Raw genomic sequence first — 23,884 nt, 5'->3', positions numbered from 1 at the left:
GGAAGCAAGGGGAAACTACAGCCGTAATTTTTCCGAGGGCACCGCTTTACTGTATGGTTAAATGATTATGGCGCCCTCTTGGGTAAAATATTCTCTAGGTAAAAAAAGTCCCCCGTTCGGATCTCTAGACAGGGACTACTTAGGAGGACATAATTATCAGGAGAAAGAAAACTGGCGTTCTGCAGATCGGAGCGTGGAATGTCAGATCCATTAATAGGGCTGGTAGGTTAGAAAATTTAGAAAGGGAAATGGACTGGATATAGTGGGAATTAGTGACGTTCTTTGGCAGGAGAAACAAAACTTCTGGTAAGGTGAATACAGGGTTATAGAGGTAATACAGGAGTAGGATTAATGATGATTTAAAAAATAGGAGTGTGGGTAAGCAACTACGAAAAGCATATTGAATTCATTATTGTAGCCAAGATATACACAAAGCTCTCGCAGTGGTTGAGAAGGGAGTGAGACAGGGTTGTAGCCTATCCCAAATGTTATTCAATCTGCATATTGAACAAGCGGTACATTTTCTGCAGTTCATCACACTGCTGACTACGGCACCCGCCCTGCACGTGCACGTGCACGTGCAGGCGCTCTGCCGATGTGACGCCTGGTGAAGGGAGATGCACAGACGACGGATGGAAGGCAAACATTGAAAAAGGGAAAATATGCTGCAGCACCCTGCAATGTCACCGTGAAGGTCTATTTGACCCCACACATCGTAATGTGTTGTGGAACTACAGTTTTACAGCTCTGTTGGGACATGTGTTACTAACGGTTTTCTACAATTCGTTGTAAATAAATGTAAACCTGTTATATTGTTTTATACTATGCGCAAACGATATGGTGCGAATATTGGTACTAACGCCATACTATGAACACACTAGCTTTCAAACCATCTCTACTGCTGACACATGAGTAAATTTAATCTGGGATCAGAACTAAGTGGTGTGAATAGTGCTATAATGTCAAATTATAACAGAGGTCGCCAATTAATGCATCGTCTGCACACACAGAAGCAGTCTTAGATTTGAAGTGAAAATGCATTCTAACCATAGAGTTCATATGCCAGTAATATGGATGTGCCACACACGTGTTCTGTTTTCTTGGCACCAGTGTGTATCAGTAGCTCACGCGCCCTCTTTGGTTCCAGCGAAGCTAAGAGTCCCTAGCTCCGCTGGTCAGCTGTAGGTGCCCGAGCACAGGGTATTTTGGGCACATGAAGGACAATTTTACATGGCCGATGGAGAATTTCGTGGTCAGAGTCATGGGCGCTGAGGGGGCACTATTATTGCTGTGTTTGCGATTGTTGGACTTTGAAGAGTCTTGGATTGTAGATGACCATTGGAGCTGTGTGATTAATACATCAGGCCTTGGGCGGAAGGAAGATGGTTTGGACTGCCCGATACTGCGATTCTTCTAATTAACTGTGACACTTGATATGTCTCACCAAGTACTGGTTTCACATCGCAGTAAACCATCGCATTCTGGTTCCACCTCTATCTTTGTACAGTTAATGTTCTCCTCTATGATTTTGCTGGCGCCTTTACCTGGTCAATCTGTACAAAGTTTGGCAGTTATCTATTGCATGCAGTGGTGCAACTTCAGATACATTTCTGTGTGGTCAATACATGGGCTGCGAGAGTAACTGATCTTCGGTGTTAACTGCAAATTTCGTTAGTTCTGATTGATTTGTGTTAGTATTCCGCGCTTCTCTTACAGACCTATGCTCTGGTTTACAATATGTTTTAGTGTGAGCCAACTCATGGACTGTTCTGAGAAAACTACTGATTTGGCTACTTGTTATTTATTTTTGTTGTTGTGTACTAATTCCTACTATTCTTGCCAGTGACTTAAGATCTAGTATAAATGTCCATTATTAAATAAAAATGCGAATAGTACAGGCCTAAGCCAGGTTTTGTGACCAAGGTCATTACTTGTCTGGCTAAGTTCAAAATTGTACTAATCCACGTAACACTGTTTATCCATCGTCACTGATTCTTTGTTCGTATCGTATTTGAGGTATCTGGATATGTTACGTTTCCTTTAATAGTAACCGTAGGCCAGTGTGTATTAATTGCATGGTGAGCTTATTTACTCTTCCTCGTGAGCCTCCTACAGGTATCCAGCGTAGTGTTAACTTTACTCTGTTTGTAACCTGTGGAGCGCCGTTGGCTGTCGGACACTACTCTGCCCAACAAGACTTCTGCTAAGTCGTTCCAGTTAGAGCAATTGGTTACTTAAGTTTATTTTCGTCTTCTTTTTACATATTAGTTTCACACAATAGGTAGAAGTTTATGTCAAATTATATGTATGGTCACATTTGACCGACATATATGAAGTTCCTTTTCATACATTCATTTATTTACAGAGAGAAGTTAAGCAAGAGCGCCTTATCTGATGCCTCTTGACCAGCTAAAACGCACACATCAAGAAAAGCTTTGCGTCAACTCGGTTTCGGAGAGTTTCGGAATATGTACAGAATCTGGAATAGAGCTCAACATAAACATCATTTCCTCCCTCCCTTTTTATTGCCCATAAAAACCACACACTGCATGCTGAACCACCATAGAGCGAGACGTTCAGAGATGGTGATCCAGATTGCTGTACACACCGGTACCTCTCATACACAGTAGCACGTCCTCTTGCATTGATGCGTGCCTGTATTCGTCGTGGCACACTACGCACAAGTTCATCAAGGCACTGTTGCTCCAGATTGTCCCACTCCACAATGGCGATTCGGCGTGGATGCCTCAGAGTGGTCCATAAACCGCACTACCCGTCCCAGGCATGTGCGATTGGGTTCATGTCTGGAGAACATGCTGGCCACTCTAGTAAGGCGTTGTCGTTATGCTGAAGGAAATCGTTACAAGATGTGCACGATGGGAGGGCAAATTATGGCCCATGAAGACGAATTCCTCGCTAATATGCTGCCAATATAGTTGCACTATCGATTGCAGGATGGAATTCACGTATCGTGCAGCCATTATGGACCTTTCCATGACCACCAGTGGCGTACGTCGGCCCCACATAATGCCACCCCAAAAGAGCAGGGAACTTCCATCTTGCTGCACTCGCTGGGCAGTGTATCTAATGCATTCATCCTGACTGGGTCACCTCCAAACACATCTCTGACAGTAGTCTGACTGAAGGCATATACGACTGTTATCGGTGAAGAGAACGTGATGCCAGTCCTGAGGGATGCATTCGCATATTGTTGGGCCAAACTGTACCGCACTGCATGGTGTCGTGGTAGCAAGGATGGACCTCACCATCGACATCTGGAGTGAAGTTGTGCATCATGCAGCCTATTCCACACAGTTTGAGTTGTAACACGACGTCCTGTGGCCGCACGAAAACATTATGCAACATGGTGGCGTTGCTGTCATGTTTACTCCGAGCCATAATCCGTAGGAAGCGATAATCCACTGCAATACTAGCCCTTGGGCAGCCTGAGCGAGGGATGCCATCGACAATTCCTCTCTCTCTTTATCTCCTCCATGTCTGAACAACATCACTTTGATTCACTCTGAGACACCTGGATGCTTCCCTTCTTGAGAGCCCTTCCGGACACAAAGAAACAATGCGAACGCAAACAGACCGCAGTACTGACCGTCTAGGCAGGGCAGAACTACAGACAACACTAGCCATGTACCTCCTTCCTGGTGGAATGACTGGAACTGATCAGCTGTCGGACTCCCTCCGTCTAATAGGCGCTGCTCATACATGGTTGTTTACATCTTTGGGCGGGTATAGACAACTCTGAACAGTAAAATAGACTGTGTATGTGATACAGTAGCCAAAGTCAACATCTATCTTCAGGAGATCTCGGAACTGGGGTGATGCAAAACTGTTTTTAATGTATGTAATTGGCTTAGAATAACATGTAAACATAAATTATTCTAGATGGGATACAGCTCTGAGCATTGTTTGATAGACTGTTACATTGTCTCTTAATATCAAATTAATAATATTTTACCTTTTATTTCTTACGGTTTCCACTTTGTGCAGCATTTATATAGGATGGGGCCCCTCCACGCCCGCACCAACGTGGTGACCAAACCAAAAGTTCTACTGTCACCTCCGTAAGCATGTTAGTATTTGAATCAGGCGTCACAGGATGCAGGCTGTGATGTTATCCATGCGTCTGGGTAAGACTACTCATTAACATGGTCCATCGGAGATAGATAGTGGTCGAAAACGATCGAAGGGTAGCGGTTGTAAGAGCAGAGGAAAAAAAGTGCCAAGGCCAGCGCCAAGGGAAAAAAACCTCTGCGACAGTAGGACGGGTAGTAAGGGCAGTAGCGGCTTGCTAGCTGCGACAGAGCATGCAAGGTGAGGGAAAGTTAGCGTGAGGTATCGTGCAACGTTACCTATGTACTGCGTGGTCGTTAGCTGGGTCAGTCCGGTTGCTGCGGCTGGGCTCGCTTGTAGTCTCCTGGGCCGGCCGCAGTGGCTTCCTCCCTGTAACATAAAAGTTCGGCGCGGCAACGCATGCGTTGCTGTTAGGCCCTCTGCTGCGCCCTGTCGTCAGTGACTTGGTGCAGCTTCATCAGGCTGGTGCAGAACGGCGGCGATCGGCTACCGTTCAGCCTTCTCCTCTACTGCACGGCGCAGCCCTTCTGCTCTGCAGCTTCAAGACGCGCCGCTGTCTCAATGAGCTGCGCCGCGTCAGCGTCGGAGATATGTACGCCGTTCGCTCTCGCTGTCGCGATGTAGGTCGCCGTCGCAGCGGTCGGCGTCGCCACCGGTTCCGCTGGGGCGGCGGTTGTCTTCTTTGCGCCTCTCACCTGCGGTGTTGCTGGGGCAACCGCTGGGATAGGCGCGCGAACGTCCTTCTGCGAGGTCGCAGGAGTGTTCGCAGGTACGACTGCACTGAGGCCTTGGGCGAAGACTGCTCGCAGTTGCCTCAAGGCCTCCTCCTTCTCTGCAGCCACGGCGGCTGCGAAGGCAGCCCTCTCCGCCGCCATGACGGCTTGGAGGGCTGCTGTGGCCTCCTTCACGGCGGCGCCGAGTTCGAGGTCACACTTCTTTACGGGAGGGCGAGCTGCGTCCTGGCTGCCCGTTTCCGGGCGGTCGTCCCTGCCCCTGGCAGGTGGATCTGCTACTGCGCCGTCCCTCAGCTGCGCCGGGCTGGTCTGCGCCCTACGCCGTTTCCGACGTCGTCTTCTCTTCTGCTGCTGCGTCGGTGCGGCCGCGGCCGCTTCGCCGCCCCCGGCACGGCTGCGGCTAGAGAAAGCCGCACAACCGCGCCAGCTGGCGACGTGCGGGCCGCCACACCGGACACAAGTCGGCAGAGCGTTGCTGCCGCGGTCGCAGGCGCGGCTGTCGTGCTCGCCTGAGCACTTGACGCACCACGCCGCGTTGCGGCAATACTTCGCAACATGGCCCTCGCCCTGGCACCTGAAGCACTGGGGCAGAGGGTCCATGGCGGTCGGGAGAGCCTCCGTCGTCACCGGGAAGCCCAGCAACTTCCGCAAGTCGAAGATGTCGCTCCCGCCGTCGACCGTTTGCACGGTCACGGCATAGAGCGGCGCCCTCTTCCTGTTGGTCCGGTTGTGCAACCTTGCGGTTGCGCAACCAAACCCGGCTCGCAGCAGCCCTTCCCGGACCGCTGCCTCGTTGCAGCACCAAGGCAACCCCCTGAGGAGTGCCTTGGTCGTCTTCATCCTTCCGACGGAAGGTGCCTTATCACGCGCCGGCGGTGCGTCGACGACGTGGTCGGCCACTGCGACCTTGATCGCCCTGTGGTCGGCCACGTTTGCAGCTCGAACGCAGATCAGCGAGTCTGTGTCGACAGACTCGTAGACCACCTCGTTCCGAGCGCAATTCGTGATGGTGTCGAACAGCGCTGTCCACGCGCCTTTGCACTTGACGTACAAAGGGGGAGCAGGCCGTGACTCGTCTTCACGGGAGTTCCTCGCATGGTCGGCAGACTCGGTGAGTTGCACAACCGAAGGACCCTTCGTAGCGGCAGGTTTCCTCTGCGCACCCTTCTTTCCCATGCTGCGAGGCGCGGAACACGACAATTTGCACGCGTTGTAAGAACAACACACGACAATCTGCTCTCCGCGGCGCCCACAGCACAGAAAACCTCTTCACGAGCTCTCAACGGCCGAGTAGGCTAAGCGCGCAACGGCAGCGATGCGCTCGCCTCGCCAGCTCAGGCCGCTCTACTTTGTGCAGCATACTACATGGAAGAACCAGTCAGTAATTGTTTTACCAAAGATGATTTATTTTCATGTATGTGGACTCCTTAGATGAAAATTTTTGTAGGTGTGTGCCTTATCATGAATTTTGGAAATTGTTGCACTGTGAACACATTTTCAGCTCCACAAGACATGGATATAATTAGTGAGTGTGTGTTTCTCTTGTAAATGCTTGTCCTTGGCAAATAAGAAAATTCTTTATGTTTTTAAGAAGTGCTGTAATATCTTTATGGTATTGTAAGAGGAATGGTTTGTTTTGAGTAATCAAATGGTTCAAATGGTTCAAATGGCTCTGAGCACTATGGGACTTAACTTCTTTGGTCATCAGTCCCCTAGAACTTAGAACTACTTAAACCCAACGAACCTAGGGACACCACACACATCCATGCCTGAGGCAGGACTCGAACCCGCGACCATAGCGGTCGCGCGGTTTCAGACTGCAGCGCCCAGAACCGCATGGCCACTGCGGCCGGCTTTGAGTAATCATTGTTATTTTTTCCACAGCTACTGTGATACTGTATTACAGTATTCTGAGGCACAGAATAAGCCTCTGGGGTTTCCTGGGGGATGACTGATGTTTCTGCTCAATACAATGTGCAATCTGTTCAGACGATTGTCTTTGGAGTTCCATCATAACTGTTTATTTAAAGTCATACTTGGGCGACCTGCACTGGCAGTGTTTACAAACTGCACAGTTGGCTCAATAAATGAATTGTTCTTGATTAAATTAAAGATTTATTGTTACTGTGGTCCAACAACTTACCGCAACCGTACAGCGCCTTACTGCCACACTATAGATGGTGTTATTTGTAATAGCACATTCTTACAAATAACTTTACAATAATGAATTTAGTTAAAAATATGTTTATTATTAATGATATACTTTTCGATTATTGTTGAGTTTTCATGGAAGGAAACTCGCTTCTTGCTACACACATTAGTCTATATGAATCTCACATTGTCGCTACTGTTGTGATTTTGGTAGACTAGCGTTGTTTTTACTTCAGAGGTGTGTATTGTACTGCTAGTGTCGTCTCATCCTGTCTATCCAGTGTTGGTGGTTGAACTGCCTGGCGCGGTCCACTGGGGTTTTCCCCTTGTCATTTCTGGCCGTGCTGTCAGCCCCTGCATCGAGTAGTGCAATCGCCTCCTCCGTGCGGCCGTGCTCTGCCGCAAAGTGCAGCGGCGTGTCCCCGTCCACGTTCCAGGCATTGGGGTCTGCAGAGGACGCCGCCAGCAGCCGCACCACGGCCGGCCGGCCGCCCCACGCAGCCCAGTGGAGAACCGTGTTCTGGACCCAGTTCCGGGCGTCCACCTACGCGCCAGCCCCCACCAGACAGCTCGCCGCTTCCACGTGACCCTGCCAGGCTGCCCAGTGCAGTGCAGTATTCTTGTTCCCATCCGTCGCACCCACATCAGCCCCAGCTGCCAAAAGCATCTGCAGCTCTTGCACTGCCCCATCGCTAGCTGCCTCGATCAGCCTCCTGCCTTTCTCCGCTGCCGGGAGGGTCCTACACAAAACAGAGAAATTCTCGTACTGTTCTTCAAACACACACTTCTGATGAAGAAATGTATCAGAGTGGTACAACTGTATCCAATTCTAAAACTCATCTCTCTGACAACTGATAAATCTCCCTTCTGGGATACAGAACACTGAGAAAGTCGTTTTATATTAACGTACAGATGCACAGTTGCGTCATCCTCTCAAATTCTCCATCCACTCTCCACAAAAAATTCCTACACTCCAACTCTCAAGATACAAAGTTATCACATTTTGTCACTTTAATTCGTGATGGTTAGTATTTTGACCTTAGAATTCTGTCGTTGCAGAAGTTGTAGCCTTCCACTTGTAACCTCCCCCTCACTTATCGACCTTAATGACAGTGAAAAATTAAACCGCGTGTACCTAATGGAAATTTGGGAAAAGCAATCGTCATCGAAGTTAATCTGTCGGTAAAGAGGGAGGAAAGGGTTACATCTAAATGAAAGGAAAAATGCAAATGGAACTGATGGAAATTAATTTTGAATAAGGGGTAAAGTTAATAAAGAAAGTAAATGTGCGGCCGTTACTTTAACAATCAACTAGCGGTAATTAGATATTTGAGATTTGGGGGAAATTACGGTCGCCAGTCCTAAGGACAATTACTATCGTAACTGAAAAGGAAAGATTATTACACATATAATTAGCACTAGAAGTGTGGCAACTGAAGGTTGACACGGGTAGTGTGAAAACTGAAAGTTTGTCAGAAGTAATAAATTTCGCTACACTCTGACTTAATTTACCAAAAGAATTAATAAAACAGGAAAATCGAAAGTTAATTTAGTGACTGAAGTTAATAGTGAGCTTTCTTTCTGAAGCACATCGAAATGCAGTAAAACACGGTTAGTTTTGGACTACCTCAACAATCACTTCAAAAGCTACTTGAATCTACGCAATTTAGAAATAAGTGATTTAACTTTGAACTTGAGTTAAATGATTCTGAACAATAGTAAAATTTAGTATGTACCAAGCTGAGCTGCAGTCACAGGTAAGCTAAAATACGGTAACAAAACTCGCACTCTTAATTTGTGCTTGTGTAATCTAAATATTGTAGCCAGCTATGAATACCTTAACTGACCTTTGAAATTAAAGCAGTGAAAACTAATTAGCTTGTTGTTGTTGTTGTTGTTGTTGTGGTCTTCAGTCCTGAGACTGGTTTGATGCAGCTCTCCATGCTACTCTATCCTGTGCAAGCTTCTTCATCTCCCAGTATCTACTGCAACCTACATCCTTCTGAATCTGCTTAGTGTATTCATCTCTTGGTCTCCCTCTACGATTTTTACCCTCCACACTGCCCTCCAATGCTAAATTTGTGATCCCTTGATGCCTCAAAACATGTCCTACCAACCGATCCCTTCTTCTAGTCAAGTTGTGCCACAAACTTCTCTTCTCCCCAATCCTATTCAATACCTCCTCATTAGTTACGTGATCTACCCACCTTATCTTCAGCATTCTTCTGTAGCACCACATTTCGAAAGCTTCTATTCTCTTCTTGTCCAAACTATTTATCGTCCATGTTTCACTTCCATACATGGCTACACTCCATACAAATACTTTCAGAAACGACTTCCTGACACTTAAATCTATACTCGATGTTAACAAATTCCTCTTCTTGAGAAACGCTTTCCTTGCCATTGCCAGTCTACATTTTATATCCTCTCTACTTCGACCATCATCGGTTATTTTACTCCCTAAATAGCAAAACTCCTTTACTACTTTAAGTGTCTCATTTCCTAATCTAATTCCCTCAGCATCACCCGACTTAATTTGACTACATTCCATTATCCTCGTTTTGCTTTTGTTGATGTTCATCTTATATCCTCCTTTCAAGACACTGTCCATTCCGTTCAACTGCTCTTCCAAGTCCTTTGCTGTCTCTGACAGAATTACAATGTCATCGGCGAACCTCAAAGTTTTTACTTCTTCTCCATGAATTTTAATACCTACTCCGAATTTTTCTTTTGTTTCCTTTACTGCTTGCTCAATATACAGATTGAATAACATCGGGGAGAGGCTACAACCCTGTCTTACTCCTTTCCCAACCACTGCTTCCCTTTCATGCCCCTCGACTCTTATAACTGCCATCTGGTTTCTGTACAAACTGTAAATAGCCTTTCGCTCCCTGTATTTTACCCCTGCCACCTTCAGAATTTGAAAGAGAGTATTCCAGTTAACATTGTCAAAAGCTTTCTCTAAGTCTACAAATGCTAGAAACGTAGGTTTGCCTTTTCTTAATCTTTCTTCTAAGATAAGTCGTAAGGTCAGTATTGCCTCACATGTTCCAACATTTCTACGGAATCCAAACTGATCTTCCCCAAGGTCGGCTTCTACCAGTTTTTCCATTCGTCTGTAAAGAATTCGCGTTAGTATTTTGCAGCTGTGACTTATTAAACTGATAGTTCGGTAATTTTCACATCTGTCAACACCTGCTTTCTTTGGGATTGGAATTGTTATATTCTTCTTGAAGTCTGAGGGTATTTCGCCTGTCTCATACATCGTGCTCACTAGATGGTAGAGTTTTGTCATGACTGGCTCTCCCGAGGCCATCAGTAGTTCAAATGGAATGTTGTCTACTCCCGGGGCCTTGTTTCGACTCAGGTCTTTCAGTGCTCTGTCAAACTCTTCACGCAGTATCTTATCTCCCATTTCGTCTTCATCTACATCCTCTTCCATTTCCATAATATTGTCCTCAAGTACATCGCCCTTGTATAAACCCTCTATATACTCCTTCCACCTTTCTGCCTTCCCTTCTTTGCTTAGAATTGGGTTGCCATCTGAGCTCTTGATATTCATACAAGTGGTTCTCTTCTCTCCAAAGGTCTCTTTAATTTTCCTGTAGGCAGTATCTATCTTACCCCTAGTGAGACAAGCCTCTACATCCTTACATTTGTCCTCTAGCCATCCCTGCTTAGCCATTTTGCACTTCCTGTGGATATCATTTTTGAGACGTCTGTATTCCTTTTTGCCTGCTTCATTTACTGCATTTTTGTATTTTCTCCTTTCATCAATTAAATTCAATATTTCTTCTGTTACCCAAGGATTTCTATTAGCCCTCGTCTTTTTACCTACTTGATCCTCTGCTGCCTTCACTACTTCATCCCTCAGAGCTACCCATTCTTCTTCTACTGTATTTCTTTCCCCCATTCCTGTCAATTGTTCCCTTATGCTCTCCCTGAAACTCTCTACAACCTCTGGTTCTTTCAGTTTATCCAGGTTCCATCTCCTTAAATTCCCACCTTTTTGCAGTTTCTTCAGTTTCAATCTGCAGTTCATAACCAATAGATTGTGGTCAGAATCCACATCTGCCCCAGGAAATGTCTTACAATTTAAAACCTGGTTCCTAAATCTCTGTCTTACCATTATATAATCTATCTGATACCTACTAGTATCTCCAGGATTCTTCCAGGTATACAACCTTCTTTTATGATTCTTGAACCAAGTGTTGGCTATGATTAAGTTATGCTCTGTGCAAAATTCTACCAGGCGGCTTCCTCTTTCATTCCTTCCCCCCAATCCATATTCACCTACTATGTTTCCTTCTCTCCCTTTTCCTACTGACGAATTCCAGTCACCCATGACTATTAAATTTTCGTCTCCTTTCACTACCTGAATAATTTCTTTTATCTCGTCATACATTTCATCTATTTCTTCATCATCTGCAGAGGTAGTTGGCATATAAACTTATACTACTGTAGTAGGCATGGGCTTTGTGTCTATCTTGGCCACAATAATGCGTTCACTATGCTGTTTGTAGTAGCTAACCCGCACTCCTATTTTTTTATTCATTATTAAACCTACTCCTGCATTACCCCTATTTGATTTTGTATTTATAACCCTGTAATCACCTGACCAAAAGTCTTGTTCCTCCTGCCACCGAACTTCACTAATTCCCACTATATCTAACTTTAACCTATCCATTTCCCTTTTTAAATTTTCTAACCTACCTGCCCGATTAAGGGATCTGACATTCCACGCTCCGATCCGTAGAACGCCAGTTTTCTTTCTCCTGATAACGACGTCCTCCTGAGTAGTCCCCGCCCGGAGATCCGAATGGGGGACTATTTTACCTCCGGAATATTTTACCCAAGAGGACGCCATCATCATTTAATCATACAGTAGAGCTGCATGTCCTCGGGAAAAATTACGGCTGTAGTTTCCCCTTGCTTTCAGCCGTTCGCAGTACCAGCACAGCAAGGCCGTTTTGGTTAATGTTACAAGGCCAGATCAGTCAATCATCCAGACTGTTGCCCCTGCAACTACTGAAAAGGCTGCTGCCCCTCTTCAGGAACCACATGTTTGTCTGGCCTCTCAACAGATACCCCTCCGTTGTGGTTGCACCTACGGTACGGCCATCTGTATCGCTGAGGCACGCAAGCCTCCCCACCAGCGGCAAGGTCCATGGTTCATGGACTTACTTTAATGGTGGCGTTTGAATTTCAACGACACTCGGGTTCATTTCGGAAAAGGAAGGGACTCTGCTTGGTAATGCAATTGGGACAATGAGCAACAAACGTTCACGCTAAGTTGCTGTAATTATAGTTACGAAAATGGTACGGTTTGAAAAGCTGAGGTCTGCCATACAGTTCTAAAACTTTACATGCTTCCAGTCTTCTTTGTTGGTTGATTGAAGGTTTGAAGCCGTCGATCGAGGAGGTGGCGACAGTCACTCATTGTCGGCCGTCGCTGTTGCAGAAGCTGGATGTTGGCGCGCCTTCTTCTCGACACGGTCACCAGGCGAAACGGGCTCTAAATGTGCGCCAGCTAATGCTTCCCGTCCCCGACACCATGTCAGAAACTATCATTGCAAGTCGAGCGCAATTACATGCTGCCAAACCCCAAAAGCGCGGCAACTCGTGGGAACGTCACACAACACACCTGCTGCACTCGCTACTCCAGCTAGACACCCTCTCTGCCCGCGCTCCATGCGACAGAGTTAACACTGCCAAAGATCCTAAACACTTTGGTTCTCCACACGACCTATCGATGTATTCGTTCGATAGCTTAGTTTTCCCTAGGCTAGACCCAGCGTATAAATACAAATAATATTCACAAAACAAACCAACATAAATGCATATATATATATATATATATATATACAAACAGTAAATCAATTACAATATATAAAAGCACAGAAATGTCATATATTCAGGTAACAAAATAACGAAAAAATTTATAGTACAATAGATGGAAATAGGAGGATATGCATTTACAGCGTTACACATGCCCCACATTGTCTGAGGATGTTCGTGTAACCTAAACAGACTCAGAAAATGTCAAAAAAAAAAAAAACAGCGGAAATGCATATGCTCAAAACATCAACAAAATTTAGCATTCGCCTAATTAACCATAAACCACTTTTTAGACGATAATAATTGAGTGGAGACACTTCTAATCTTATTCCCCTCTGTCATCTTGATCAAAATAAAACAGGTTGACAACATATTAAAATTCATAGAAAACATAGAAAATGGTTTAGCTATTCCAAAATCGTCAAAATTCCTAACAGTATCAAGAAATGGAATACTATTTACAAAATTAATCAGAGTACATGGTCATAAAAACAGGTAGATCAAAATACGCAAATTAATTATTAATTACATAGAATACACTTTTATATAATCTTTTCATAATTAATACTCTCGCCATGAAAGTCCACTTAATGCTAAACAAGAAAATAATAATCAGCAGATCTAAAAAACCATAAATATTGACAGTAGAATTCTTTCAGCTGTCCAGGAAGAAAAACAATTCCGCCTTCCGTACCCGCAAGTACAAAGAATGCCGACAGCGGCACAAGAGCCGACAGCGGCTTCGCCTCGCAAGTATTGTTGCGCCCGCCTGTGCGGCACGCTTGATCTCACTCGCCTGTGTAACGGCATTTCCAGAACGTCCGTTTCACTGAATTCTTTAGGAAAAACTCACTCCCGAGTAATCTCAAGGAGTCCCTTAATACTATCACAGTGGATACCTCAACACTGTCCATCATCACACGCATGTACTAGCCTGAAACTTAAAACAGCGTCTAAGTACATCGGCAATGACTAATAAAACACACATTCGTGAAATCTGACAGCTAGTTACAAAAGCATATTTACATTCCTTAATCTACTGTGACTCAACTGAAAACTTAAACTAGCAGCTTGGATTTTTAAATTGATTAATATTCAGTAACTCTTAAATAATTTAATCAACATTAATTACTTATTAATTACAACTTCTTTAATGACCATGGTCAGTCAAAAGCATGGCAATCTAGCAAATCGTTAAATCTTACACTCTATTTTACATACTGTACAAATTACCCATTGTGTGGTATTAATCGATCCTAGGTTGGTACAATTTCAAGTCTACAATGTTCCGTATACCTAATAGTTTTCCAGAGCTTGGATACTCTAAGCAATAAGCATTTGTGTGAGGTATGCCAATGACTTTATATGGTCCATTATAAACAAACCTAAATTTAGAGATTTCATGGGCTATCTCGCTCGATTTCTCGTGAGCTTTTACAAGTACTAAGTCTCCGATTACAAACTTAGCAAAACGCGCTTTAGCGTCTTGACGTATGCGAGCATTGGATTTTAGCTTCATTACTTCTCGCAAACGATCTTTTTTCACACCAATACTAATGTCAATCCGTGGAGGGAATTTGACCATCTCTTCCAATTCACTTTCTACACTTTTGTCAATGCCGAGATTCCTCACATTACAGTAGTTCAAATTCATACCTACGTCAATAGCATCCGGCCAGTTAACAATGTGTATAGGCTGGTATTGCCCATGCACACAGTCTCCTGCCTCGTCAAAACTAACTACTATTGTTTTATCTTGTGACGTACATGTCAAAGTTTTGCTTTCGCAATTAATCACTGCACGGTACTTTAATAGCCAATCCAACCCAATAATTACTTCCGTAGTTAAGTCTGGCACGACGACAAACTCTTGTTCAAATCGTGCCCCACATATCTCGAAGTGGACAAAAATCTGTTTTGTGACCGGTTTACTGGCCTTCCCAGTAGCACCGATAATTTTCACTCCTGTTACTGGCATAACTACGATGCCAGGTCTGTCTTTCAGTAACTCAAATATTTTCCCAGATACAGCACTCAATTCTGCACCGGTGTCAATCAGCACGTTTAGTTGTAGGTCGTGCATATTAACAGACACTACTATCTGTCTCCAATTGTCCTCGACTGTTTCTTTATTTTCCCACAGTAAATCCTCGTCTATATCCAGGTCATTCCTGAAAAAACCATCCGGCTTTGATCCTAAATCCGGCTTATCTGGCGGCTTTTTCAGCTTCTGTTCACATACAGTTTTAATTACAACACGTTTGTCCTGAGGCTTAGACTGTAGCTTCGCCTCCAATACCGAAACCTTTTCCTCTATCTCGTCAACTAATGAGTGTTGCTTTGCTATCAATTCACTAATTGTCACCTTCGTTGATTCCACTTTAGTCAGATTGATCTCATCTCCCAATCTACCTGGAGAAATGTGCCCAGTAGTATCTGCAATTACTTCCTCTAGATCTGCGCAACCCACACTGTTATCGTCTGACCGTATAATGTCAGCTCTAACCTCATAAACGTTGTAATCTATGTGCTTTTCTACCAATCGTGTCCGGCTATCACTAAAATTTTCGTAATCTTTCTCCTTAATACTCTCGCAATGTTTAAACTGGAGGTTTGCGTCGGATGGGTCGGCTACTTCTATCACTACAGCTTTCGGTAAGGTCTGCCGGTTAGGGCCAGAACTTTCCGTTACTACTTCAACATCTAACTCTTGCGGGACGAAACACGACGAATCTTGCTCGTGCTCCCCATTAACATCAACCATTTCTAGTAAAGTCTGCCGGTTAGGGCCAGAACTTTCTATCATTTCACAAACACTATCTTCCTGCGGGACGAGACGCGGAAAATCCTGCACGCGCTCCCCATAAACACTTCTCCCGTACAGGCCCCTATAATCTCTTAGTTCGTCGTATAAGCGACCGAACTGCCTTAACCAGACCTCATCCCTCTCTGCATCCCCTCGCTCGATGACGGACGTTTTATCCGACATCTGATCTTCTCTCAACACTTGCGAATCATTCTTAAACTCAATCTCCAGTTCCGTTGTGGGTATTACAGCTGCCACTTTATAATCGATTTCCGGAACACTACTTAAATTGTTCTCACTGACAGTGAATGTACTTCCTACTGCCGTGTATACAGCTGATCTACTACTTGTGGGCGCACTCCTTTCTCCTAACACTGGCACACTCTCCCGCCGTTGATTATTCCACACGGAATTTTCATAACGACGACACCTGGGTTTTCTCCTGTTATTGGGCCGCCAAAATTTCTCCACGCCCGGTCGGCCCCTCACCGGCGCGGCTAATGGTTTCCCTGTCTCGTCCCAGCAGGTACGCTCCCCGGATGCTGCTGAGGCGGCTGATCACACCCTCTGGCGTTATTACTATTTTGTGAAGTCCGTATCACGTTAGTATGATACTGGTTTCCGTCATTCCTGTTATTATTTGCATTGTACCGATTGTTATTACGGTCCGAACCATTATTGTTATTGCTGCCATGGTTGCGGTATGCATTATTCCCATGGTTATCGTTGTTGTGGTTGCTGTGGTACCCGTTGTTGTTACCACGGCCTCTACCACTGTCGCGATTATTGCGCCAATTGTCCTCGTCCTCCACTCTTTCCACGAGATCATTTATTGTCCTGTAATTGCTTCCTACGTAGCGTTTTGTATCATATGGAAGCTTCTTGTAGAGTTCCCAGACTATTTCGGATTCCGTGCGGCGATCATACAAATATTCCAACTTGCGGATCCAGCCCTCACAAAACTCCTTCATCGAGCCGTGCGAATTCGCATCGAAAGGCCTCGATACGACAAATTCGCGCCAGACACTTTGCTGTTTTTGCTCTGACCAGTATTCAGCCAGAAACAAATTTTTAAATTCGTCAAAAGTCAGGTTCGTAATGTTGAGGTTTAAGCCCCAACGCTTGGCATCACCAGTCAACACATCAATAATCGCATTAATTTTTCTCTCATTAGTCCATGATCTGGGTAAAACTCTTTCACAATTCTTAATGAAATCCGTCGCGTGTATACCGCCTTTTTTCAAGGGGTCGAACCGCTCCTCTTTCGTCAACAATTCCGAACTATGTGCATAGATTGGCACATAGCTGTGTTTTTCGTCAAGTTTTTTTTTTTCTAATTCCGACACTCTCGTAATTACTTGGCAACTGATTGTCGCAAGCGTTTCTACTTCCCTTTTTTTTCTCTTCGCAGGTATTAGCCTGCTTCGTCACTTTGGTATCTACTTCGGATACTAAGGCCTTTAAAGTTTCCACCTTCTTTTGACCCTCTTTTTCCACTAATTGAATTTGTTCCGTCACCTTATTCTCGATGATCGGAGCAACTGATTCTCCTACACTTTTCTCGATTCTACTAATTTCGGAATAAAAACGAGTACTTATGCTCGCAATTTCCGCCTGAACGCCTATCATTTCCTGTTTTAGATTAACGATTTCGGTATTAATCACAACAATATGTTCTTTGATTTTATCAACTTTTGTGTTAACAACTCCAACATTGTTGTTAACAACATTAATAGCTTCGTTCTGACTGTCTAGCTTCCGTTCAATTTTTTCAGACTGAGCTTCTTGCTTGGCCGATTGACTCTTGATTTCGTTAATCAAAACATTCAATAAATCAGTTAAATTCCCGGAAACTAACGGTTTTACTTCCGTAGCGGCTTCCTCTTTAATTGTCCCCCCGTATTCGTCATCAAGGGATTCACATTTGATTTTCACTTCCGATTCCGAAACATTTTCTACAGTGTGGAATTCCATTTCTGCTCTTTGTTGCGTTTCGGCGATCGCGTCTTTCATACTAGCCGCCTGCCCCTGAACAATGGGTACCGCGGTGCGCGTTTCCCACTGTTCGACCGATTGTTCCTTATCCAAGCCTACCAAATTTTGGTAATTGTTGCCTTCACTCATTTTAATAATTTTCAATATAAATGCCAAATCTCAAATCTAATTAGGATTCCTCACACCAATATTCTGGCTGACATATCGAACATTTCGTAACCAGTACTTTGTTACGAGATTTGCACAATGCAAAATTCGTGTCCACAACAACTTCAAATCCGAAGATTGTCTTGTCACTAGGTCGCCACGTGTAACCTCCCCCTCACGTATCGACCTTAATGACAGTGAAAAATTAAACCGCGTGTACCTAATGGAAATTTGGGAAAAGCAATCGTCACCGAAGTTAATCTGTCGGTAAAGAGGGAGGAAAGGGTTACATCTAAATGAAAGGGAAAATGCAAATGAAACTGATGGAAATTAATTTTGAATGAGGGGTAAAGTTAATAAAGAGAGTAAATGTGCGGCCGTTACGTTAACAATCAACTAGCGGTAATTAGATATTTGAGATTTGGGGGAAATTACGGTCGCCAGTCCTAAGGACAATTACTATAGTAACTGAAAAAGAAAGATTATTACACATATAATTAGCACTAGAAGTGTGGCAACTGAAGGTTGACATGTGTAGTGTGAAAACTGAAAGTTTGTCAGAAGTAATAAATTTCGCTACACTCTGACTTAATTTAGCAAAAGAATTAATAAAACAGGAAAATCGAAAGTTAATTTAGTGACTGAAGTTAATAGTGAGCTTTCTTTCTGAAGCACATCGAAATGCAGTAAAACACGGTTAGTCTTGGACTACCTCAACAATCATTTCAAAAGCTACTTGAATCTACGCAATTTAGAAATAAGAGATTTAACTTTGAACTTGAATTAAATGATTCTGAACAATAGTAAAATTTAGTACGTACCAAGCTGAGCTGCAGTCACAGGTAAGCTAAAATACGGTAACAAAACTCGCACTCTTAATTTGTGCTTGTGTAATCTAAATATTGCAGCCAGCTCTGAATGCCTTAACTGAACTTTGAAATTAAAGCAGTGAAAACGAATTAGCTATATTACTTTAATGGTGGCGTTTGAATTTCAACGACACTCGGGTTCATTTCGGAAAAGGAAGGGACTCTGCTTGGTAATGCAATTGGGACAATGAGCAACAAACATTCACGCTAAGTTGCTGTAATTATAGTTACGAAAAGCTGAGGTCTGCCATACAGTTCTAAAACTTTACGTGCTTCCAGTCTTCTTTGTTGGTTGATTGAAGGTTTGAAGCCGTCGATCGAGGAGGTGGCGACAGTCACTCATTGTCGGCCGTCGCTGTTGCAGAAGCTGGATGTTGGCGCGCCTTCTTCTCGACATGGTCACCAGGCGAAACGGGCTCTTGATGTGCGCCAGCTAATGCTTCCCGTCCGCGACACCATGTCAGAAACTATCATTGCAAGTCGAGCGCAATTACGTGCTGCCAAACCCCGAAAGCGCGGCAACTCGTGGGAACGTCACACAACACACCTGCTGCACTCGCTACTCCAGCTAGACACCCTCTCTGCCCGCGCTCCATGCGACAGAGTTAACACTACCAAAGATCCTAAACACTTTGGTTCTCCACACGACCTATCGATGTATTCGTTCGATAGCATAGTTTTCCCTAGGCTAGACCCAGCGTATAAATACAAATAATATTCACAATACAAACCAACATAAATGCATATATATATATATATATATATATATATATATATATATATATATATATATATATATATATATATACAAACAGTAAAACAATCACAATATATAAAGGCACAGAAATGTCATATATTCAGGTAACAAAATAAGGAAAAAATTTATAGTACAATAGATGGAAATAGGAGGATATGCATTTACGGCGTTACACACTTCGTTCAGCCATTACTACGTCTCTGTGCGCAGCACTCCTCTCTGACACTTGCAAATGTGACAAATAATGCTAATGACGTCTCCTGCTATTTAAAGAGAAGTTTCTGTTATTACAGGAACAAAAGTAAGCCCAATTATCAACAAGTTTCTTGACACAACCTCGTCAAACAGAGAAAGCTACTGTTAACCAGGAAACCATTTAGTAGGTACATTTCGGGACAGCAATGATACCAAATTGGACTCCTCTACCCCTACACACAATCACACTCATTGACAGATGCACATACACAGAAGAACTAACACAAACAAACAAACAAACAAACACACACACACACACACACACACACACACACACACACACACACAGAAACATACACATAGAGAGAGAGAGAGAGAGAGAGAAAGAGAGAGAGAGAAACTTTCGTCTTACATTCCTCTGGCTGTGATGCGCCTTAAGGCGACAGCGAGATCATGAGAGTAAATTAAAGTTTAATGTACTTGTCTCGATATGACAACCGTTGGAAAGTAAATCTTTTTTCCTGGAAAGGGCTGCAGTATGTAATTTACATACGACAATCTCGCTAGGACGAGTCTAAACGAAAATACCTACATGCTGATAGAACGCACTGTGCGGCATGTGCTCAGGAGAAGAATTGAGTAACATTTTTTGAAAGTAAAGTTAATTAAGAAGTAATTATTTCCATTATTCTGGTAAATGAGGTATTAAAATAATGAATCCAATATCCGCTGATCGATAAAATACATAATTCCTTTTTCTAGAAATATTTTAGCAGACAGATTGGCAAATGTTGCTGATTCTATTGAAAATCATACAGCTGACATATTCAAAACTCATTTTATAGTTCTGATAACTGCATGAGATAATAATGGTTCTTTTCTATATAGAGAGAAACAGACGTGAATCATGAATGACTGTACAGGAACCAACAGCTCTGAAGCCCTTTTGACTCCCACAGTGCTTAACTTGGTGTGGTCCTGGTGAAGGCAGTGTATTTGTGTTTGCCTCGCACACATGTCTGAGTGTGTGTATGTGTGTTTTGTGTGTGTACGTTTTGTGTGTGTGTGTGTGTGTGTGTGTGTGTGTGTGTGTGTGTATGTGTGTGTGTAGTCTGGTGAAGGTGTACCCACGGTGTGACACTGAATGTTTGAAGTAGTGCTACTTAGATTTTAAATGCACAGATCACTGACAGACGTCAAAGTCACATCTCCAGATTCAAAAAACTCCTACAGATGAGAGCCAGACTCTGAGCTGTTTGGGAAATTTAATACGGAGCTGTGGAAGCTGCTTCACAAACAGGCGATAATCTATCATTACTGGTACTTTAATGGTAATCATTTATAACCTGACCAGAATCAGTGACGATTTAAGACACTTAATCTACTACGGTTTCTCATTACTACTGATTATTTTATGGAATCCCCACTTTAATTACAGCTCGTTGCCTCATGAGTACACCCAGTGCATGATCCCCTCTCCTCCAATCCAACAGATTTTCTGGGTGGACAAGATGCTGCAAGTCTATATTCATTTAGATCATTCCTATGTGGGCTTCTGTGCCACAAAGTTTTTCGCTGTTAAAAAACGATCCGCTACTCTGTACTCTAAATCTGCTGCTGAAGCAGCCACACACAACTTCTACAGAGCGATGAGTCTTTGCCTTTCATATGTGTGGTTATTGGGGCTGGTAGTGGTACCACCCAGCATGGGCGTGCCTCAGCTGTGAACCGATGATAGCCACCTCCTATACTCGAGTGATCTCTGATGGGGTGTGGTGTAGCAGGCCATTTGTTGAGTGGTGTTTCTAGCACTGATGTACAATGGATATGGTGGAGACCTGCAAACCATGCCCAAAATCGCATGCATGAAAATGAAAACTACACGTCATAAGCTTTCCTAGCATTTTCTCTCATATTTTTGACAAATATTACATACATCTAAACTTTGTTAGTAATAATGAGTCACTCCCAATTCTTTCAGTATTTAACAGCAGTCCTTCCACTGCCCAAAAAATTTCCTAACAGAACACAGCCAGTGGTGTGTCACTTTCTATGTAATGACAGCATCTTCAAGACTGCCTTTAGTGTCTCAATGCTACAGGACATGCAGATGTAGGATCTCAAACCATGGGACTGACTGTGCTCCCATAAATTTAAAGTTTTGCTCTCTGCATAAGGATTACTGTATGTAGAATACTAACAGGAAATGGGGTAACTTATGATTCACTCTGAAATGTATGAATGACTTGATAAAAAATTTGTTATACTTAACGGACTTTTAGCTGAATGATTCTCAAAACAGTGTTTTTCATTTATAATTTTGGCACACAATTTTTCCTCTCCAGTGATGAAAAATAATGTTTCACCTCATGAAAGTGGCAGGAACACAAACAAACTATAAAAATATAATTCATTTATAGTAAGTAGTTTTGAGAGGCACCCGGCTGGGGTGGCCGAGCGGTTCTAGGCGCTAAAGTCTGGAACCGCACGACCGCTACGGTCGCAGGTTCGAATCCTGCCACAGGCATGGATATGTGTGATGTCCTTAGGTTAGATAGGTTTAAATAGTTCTAAGTTCTAGGGGACTGATGACCTTACAAGTTAAGTCCCATAGTGCTCAGAGCTATTTGAACCATTTGAGAGACAGTATGTGCCATAAGCAATAATTGAAGTGAAATTAATTTAATGCACTAAGAAAGAAGTAGCCATCCACATTGAAAACAATGAACATGCACTGAAGTGAAACGATATCCTGGAAAACCACGCAGAAAAGTTGAACTTGCAAAGTAATGTAATGAACATTAGTGACATTTTAAATTTTGTTTCACATCACGACCGCAAGTTAGATTTCCTGCTTAACATCAACAGACACTTTAACAGATTTTTTAATCTTTCACTTTGAGAGACAGTTAATAGGATTTCTTTTCTTTAAAATAGTGATTTAGTGCATTGGTGATCAGTATATTTCAGTTTAGGAATGCACTTGAATTCTGTGTGTTTGTAAGTTGCTCTGTTGGTGAACATGTTGTTTCCACCATGCAGCTCCATTCATCGTTTGTCTACTATTCAGATTTACAGGCAAAGTAAACTTGGAGGAATAGGAAACTGTATAATTTATCTGTGATGGGAACATTATCACAAATTACCTCCTGTCTGCTGGCTCAGAGTTTTGTGGCCAGCAAGGGATTATTTAGATTATTCCCTGAAAAAAAACTGTGTCCAACTAATACTCGGAAACAGACTCTAGCTTGTGATTTATTAGATCTACATTGATCGAAGTGTATCTGCTAGATGCTTCATATGGAATGAGAATGTATTTGGATATAGCAGTAATTTCTTGTCTTTCGTTACGTTCAGTTCCATGGCTTGAGATCTAACATCTGCATGTCCTGTAGCATTGTGTCACTAAAGATGGTCTTGAAGCTGCTGTCATTACACATGAAGGAATACACCACTGCCTGTGTTCTGTTTGGAAATGTTGTGAACAGTGGAAATACTACTGCTAAATACTGTTACCAAGGGTATAAGTCTTCATGAAAGTTACCACTTGTATCTTATAAGTAATTTTTGTGTCACAGCCGTCTACCCTTTCAAGCACTGACATACGGTTATGTTCGTAACTAACTCAGACCGTATTGTAAATTGTGGGAAAATACGTAAGATCCGCAAGCATCCTCTCGTCAGTTACATTTATGGAGATGATATTTAGGGTAGCTTTTTGAGCTGGAACTGTTTCGTAGTCAATTACTGGTCTTGCTGTTCAAACGTGTGCAGTTTTCTGCAAATTTTAGTTCCTGTTGAACTGCAAACTGATTTATGAGCATTTTCCTTACATATCTTCTTCATCTTGGAATCCTGAAGTCCTTGTCATATTACGAGATGTGATTTAAAATCAGTAGCATGTGATGTTGCTGGAAGCAGCCATCCCATACTAATCTGGGTTCCTAGGTATAGTGGTGTCATAAGATGCTGACTAACGATGACTGTGGATGCCTCGTTAATTATAGCACTGTATATCATGTTAGTCACTCATCCATTAAATCGCATTTCGCTCACAGTCATATTAAAAATTGTTTTTCACTCAGTCATATGCATTGTCAAACCCAACTATCATTTTCGCTGGTTGTGATTTACAAGCTGAGGTCTGATATAAAATATATCTGTACATTCTGGCAATAGATCTGACATGTTCCTAGCTATAGTACTACGAAAACTGCATTGAGCTTGATTCTTTATGAGAAGCAGTTTTAGTTGGTTGGTTGGTGTGGGGAGTCCCTTTCCCAACATTCAAACAGCTCTCGGG

At 43.2% G+C, this 23,884-nt stretch overlaps 1 protein-coding gene across 2 annotated transcripts in view; it reads right to left on the bottom strand.

Moving 5' to 3' along the window:
* Positions 1-6,690: 6,690 nt before the first annotated feature.
* The window catches only part of LOC126108772 (TD and POZ domain-containing protein 3-like), a 75,303-nt gene continuing 58,109 nt past the window's right edge, over positions 6,691-23,884 (bottom strand). The window contains exon 6 of one of the 2 annotated variants that reach the window (XM_049914122.1): positions 6,691-7,714. In XM_049914122.1, coding sequence (XP_049770079.1) covers positions 7,519-7,714 — 196 coding nt within the window. In that variant the 3' untranslated portion in view covers positions 6,691-7,518. The remainder of the gene's footprint in view (positions 7,715-23,884) is intronic. The other variant, XM_049914123.1, reaches the window with a different exon arrangement.

The sequence above is a fragment of the Schistocerca cancellata genome, chromosome 11 (genome assembly GCF_023864275.1).
Source record: "Schistocerca cancellata isolate TAMUIC-IGC-003103 chromosome 11, iqSchCanc2.1, whole genome shotgun sequence".
Classification (NCBI taxonomy): domain Eukaryota; kingdom Metazoa; phylum Arthropoda; class Insecta; order Orthoptera; family Acrididae; genus Schistocerca; species Schistocerca cancellata.
The sequence above is the reverse complement of the archived record's forward strand: the minus strand, read 5'-3'. Positions and strand labels throughout refer to the sequence as shown.